Here is a 5,183-nt window from a genome sequence, read left to right on the forward strand (position 1 = left end):
AAGGCAAAAAGAACCTTTGAGGCTTAACTCTTGCAACTGAAAACAGTAAATCTCTTGAAAATAGTTAAGACGCCGCATATGGACCCGTGCTACTAAAAATGGGGCAAAACCCACATGCTTTCCAAAGCACAAGAAAAACAATTTCACTAGAGAGAAACCTTCGAGCCAAACCAAACTGCATGCAAAATGAATAAATCTCATACAACCTCAAAAAATATAAATCAACCCATGAAATATTATGCATCGTACAAACATCTGTATGATTATTTTTATTGATACTAATGAAACGTTTTCACTCTAAACAGCGTTTACACAAGTTTAGGAAACGTACAGCTGTGGGGCAGTGTTGAAAAGGCAAAAATTATACAGAAGTATAGGTATTGGCCTATAAAGTAAACCACCAAGCACATGACAAAATATGTCAAACGCCTCAAAAAACAAACAAACAAACAAACAAACAAACAAACAAACAAACAAACAAACAAACAAACAAACAAACAAACAAACAAACAAACAAACAAACAAACAAACAAACAAACAAACAAACAAACAAACAAACAAACAAACAAACAAACAAACAAACAAACATATATATATATATATATATATACACACACACACACACACACACACACACACACACACACATACATATACACACACATCTGGTGCACCAACTGAGCAACTGAAATATTATCTCTTGTTTAAAACTAATGAGTGCAGAAACTCAGTCGAGGTTTAGTAAAAACGCTGGGATGCATAAAGCAAAGCTGGTAAATGAAAAAAAGTTTGAAAAAAAGGCTGCATGAGAGTCATCTATAACGCTGTCCAATAGTGAGGAACTTGGCAAAATGCCTTTGCCAGATAATGAAAACATTACTCACGAATACTGCCAGACAGTTTTCATTGAATCTTAGCCCCCATAAACATGCTTCAGAACATTTTAGAACCAAGGATGCTCCTGGGCTCAGACAAACGCAAGCACTGGATGGGTCACAGCCTATCCATAGACGCTACTGGATACGGTGATGGCATAGGACGAATCCTTATGGGTGATAAGAGCTCTTGCGAGGAGATAAATCAAGGCGACCAACACTAGTCTAGAAATAAAGTGAGGCAAGGGTTGCAGTTGGTGCGAGTGCACAAATGGCTCGCGCAAAATCAGTTAATGCATACAATTACCAAAATTCTGAAGGAAAAAAAAACACACACACAAACATAAATAAGTGAGACAGGCACAATCTGTTCACAAAGTAGAAAATGTTAGACGCCTCCAAAAGATAGCATCAGGACTGGCCACTCGAAGCAAAATCTCGTACCTAAACTACAGGTGCAATTTCCTTCAGGAGCCATCATAACCTCTTTTACCCTGTTATGCATATAACAAGGGTTAATTCCTACTGTTCTGGCATCACTAATGAAAAGTGAGCACACCAATCTATTTTTTCTTAATCCGTTCTCTTTTTCGGGTTAACAATCTAGACCAAAGTTGCGCAATATTTTAGTCTAGTTCATACTAGCCTAATCCGAAAAACAACATCACAGCCACCTGGGTACTAAAGAGACAATATTTTTACTTTGTGTAAACCAAATTCCATGGTTCAACTAGTACTAATTTAATGCTATCCTCTGTAACAACACGAGCAAACGATGCTACTTTTCCTTTCTTACTCACGGTAATGCCGGCGGAAATGTACTGGTGTGGGTCGAGCACACATGAGCAACACTTTTACTGATGCAAATTAGTAAAAATTTCTTTTGTCCTTTTTTAAAATGATAGTTCTTTAGGATCCTGTACAGTTCAGGCTTCGTTGTCGCCATTGTTACGACGGTGGCAAACTGCGTGAGCACAACAAGGCAGACCAACACACTGCCGGTTATCGGAAGAATGTATTGAGCATCGGGCAGGTAGCAGACAATTGAAAGTGATCAGACAGACCACGCAAAGGAGCGAGTGTTATTAATGGTTCAACCTAGGTATACATGATCACCCAACCCACCCTAGGGTTCCATGAATCAATAGATGGCCTTGAAGGCAGGGTACCACACGAGTCCATCCTCCTCACAGGTTTAAAGTGCGATGTGGCTCATCTGTGTGTCATTGGATTTGGTAATTGGTTGAAGCAAGTTTCTTTCATGACCAAATCTCACTACAGAATACCAGCACTTGCATTGCAGAATAAACAAATTTGCTTGAGTGAGATTAAGTTAGAGAAAACTGAAAATAAAGTGCACCCACGCTGAACATTAACATCTGTGTGCTTTCCGCCAACCAAGTATTGCACAGGCAACTAACCACGCCCTCATCACTTGTAACTTAAGTGTCTCTCAAATATGCCTCTGAATTCACAATCAGATTTGGGTTTCAGGTTCTCCGCACCCCTCAGAGCTGCCAGTTTATCAACATCGAGCGTCCAAAATATGTGCAACAACTCAACACGGATGTCACTGTGATCGTGAATGTTTTAGATCGTTTGAATGCGAGATCTCTGTAGAGGCGTTCAAACTGGACAACACTTGTGACAACGGGTAAACAGCCCGAGTTTTTAGTCATTGTTGACGACATAAATCTTAATCTCCACAAGCCCCTTGCGATTTACTGACTGTCAATCTCAATACAGTGCAACACTTCCAAACGCCTTTGAGGCGAATGCAACTGTCACCCCCTACTTACAATAGCGACATCTAGTCCCGAGAACTTTTCCTTAAGTCAGTCCACTGAGGCACCACAACTGCCAGCATATCAGAGCCAGCCACGGTTCCCCCCCCCCCCCCCCCCATCTCCGCTAAATCTGAAACACTGAGTGCCCTTATCAGGCTCCCTTTCTCCATCAATATCCCGCTGCTTTACGAATTATCTTCTGCATGTCTACTATAACGGCATCCAAACAATATTCCGCAAGAAGTCGCGACCTCCTTCCTTAGTGCCGTACCCACTGATTGAAACTGCCCTCACTAGGCCCATCTCCAAGGGGTCCCAGAGCCCAGCGCCAGCAGTTGTCCTTATGTGCCCTCCCTCCGCCCACTCCTCCAGTTGACTAGCTACACCGCTTACCTTGTCGGAGTCTAGGTCGGGGTCGGCCTGGCACAGGCGGTACAGGAAGGACTTAGGATCCCTGCACAGTGTCTGTCGGGTGGTGAGGAAGTAGGTGCCACCAACGTTGAGGCGCACCCACTTGGAGACGCTGCCAGGGAGCGGCCCCCTGTCCCCCGGTGGAGGCCCGGCGCAGCGCCGGCACACTGACGCCACCGGCCCGTTCATCTCGCAGCTCTTCTCCGCCATTGCCCCGGCCACCCTCCTTCTCCAGCCTGCCTGGGCTCAGAACGCACAGGAAGCGCTCGCGCTTTAATAACCTCCCTCCCAGCAGGGGCTCCACGAGCTGCTTCCGCTTCCGCCCACCGACTGTGACCAGCAACGTCAGGAGTCTGAGCGCCTCAGCCATACAATAACAACACGCAAGATAGATGGAAATAGAAAGAGGACAAACTGCTGCTTCCCATTGAAACAGAAAGAGGGTGGTAGATGGAGAACCGCGCCCGATTTGTAGTCCTAGGTTTTAGTCCGAAACGGCGTCCCCCGGACAGAGCTTTCTGCAATATTAAACGACAACTTTTCCCAATTTTTTTTCTCAGTAATTGGGATTTTTTTTTGTCATTCGCCCTAAGTATTCCATAACTGGAGCTAGATCCGTCTAGCAGAATATTTTAGCAAAAGTTGCACTTTAGAAATATTCAAAGTCTGGATTTAGAACAGTAAATTGAACTCTCAAGAGTCTGCCAAACCATCCGATGCCTATTACAAAGTGGGAAGAACACTGGCTCAGATTACCAGTGTGTCAATGTATTAAGACTAAGCATGGGCGGATTTAGCGGATCTCGCGTACGCGAATTTGCGTATTTACGGATTCGCAATCCGCTACAATACGCGAACTCTCGCGGATTTGCGGATTTTCCCGTTTTTTGTGTTGGCGAGCGTTCGCGCGGATTTTGGGACAATTTCGCAATTGCGAACTTACTTTTCGGCTCGCAACGGCCGCGACTATGTTGTTTCTACGTCTGGTTTATCATCACAGGTTCACAGCACCCTCTGTTTCACCACTGCCACCCTCTGGGACACCCATGCCACCCTCTGGTACATCCTCACTGCCACCCATTAGGTTTGTTTATCACTGTAGTTTATGGGGGTTGAAAAAAGCAAGCACACCTCCCCTACTTCAACTGCCATGAATTCATTTGGGGTTGATTAATGTGTCAGTTATTTTGAAAGTTCCAGTCTGGCTGGCACCTGCTTCCTTCCTTATCTGTAATTTGCTTTCTGTTGCAGTGCAATTTTTTTTCACAGGACCTTTATGGTCTACTTGTAGCTATTCTATGAGCCTGCTGTTTGGGTCATAGCAGGGTCATAGAATTGTTGCAAACTCTGGAGGGGCCCCTCAGGAAGCACTAGAGTGAATGTTACTAATGTTAAGTTTGAACTTTTGCACCTGCTCATTGCTTTCAGTTTAGCAAAAATCGTTTTTTCTGCAATTTCGCGCGTTTTTTGGGGCGCGAATCCGTGCGAGATCGATTTCGGAAGCCGCGAATACACTACATTTTTCTTTGCGACGTGTATGTTCGCGTGATTTTGTGCGTGTTCGCGAGGCGCTTGTAGCTATACGTTTGCCAAGTTACCCTAGCGGTCGTACACGGGCGCGGCCATCTTGTTTGCGTGACGTAATTCCGTTTCCGGCCGCTATGTGTAATCTCGCAAACTGTGCTGCTCGCTAGTACAATTTCGCGCGTGCTCGCGAGGAAAATCTCGCGCGAACTTACCCACGCGGTCGTGAACGGGCGCGGCCATCTTGTTTCTCATTCATTGCTATGGTTCTGGGCATGCTTTCTGTATCCTCTCTGAATCTCTGCCATCCTTTGCTTGTTTGAAGTTTATTTGATCTATTTTACTTATTATCTATCCCTCTATTTTTCTAGCTCTATATTTTTGTGTTTTCTGCTGCTTTTAGTTACTTTTAAACTACTTTTTTAAACTCTTTTCTTTTCTTCTTCACTATTCTATTTCTTCTTTATCATTTAACTTTATTTCTGCCCAGACCATGGTAAAGGGAGCCGGGAAGCACCCTGAGAAGGGGAAGGGTCCCGTGCCCAGCTCCCGTGCGGGCGTTTGAGGGGGGAGCAAGTGGTGCCAC

At 44.6% G+C, this 5,183-nt stretch overlaps 1 protein-coding gene across 2 annotated transcripts in view; it reads right to left on the minus strand.

Annotated features, from left to right (window-relative positions):
• The window catches only part of KCTD5 (potassium channel tetramerization domain containing 5), a 192,128-nt gene extending 188,665 nt beyond the window's left edge, over positions 1-3,463 (minus strand). Inside the window, exon 1 of one of the 2 annotated variants that reach the window (XM_078664941.1) lies at positions 3,056-3,463. In XM_078664941.1, coding sequence (XP_078521067.1) covers positions 3,056-3,283 — 228 coding nt within the window. In that variant the 5' untranslated portion in view covers positions 3,284-3,463. The remainder of the gene's footprint in view (positions 1-3,055) is intronic. The other variant, XM_078664940.1, reaches the window with a different exon arrangement.
• Positions 3,464-5,183: the final 1,720 nt, after the last annotated feature.

Source organism: Lissotriton helveticus, chromosome 10 (genome assembly GCF_964261635.1).
Source record: "Lissotriton helveticus chromosome 10, aLisHel1.1, whole genome shotgun sequence".
Classification (NCBI taxonomy): domain Eukaryota; kingdom Metazoa; phylum Chordata; class Amphibia; order Caudata; family Salamandridae; genus Lissotriton; species Lissotriton helveticus.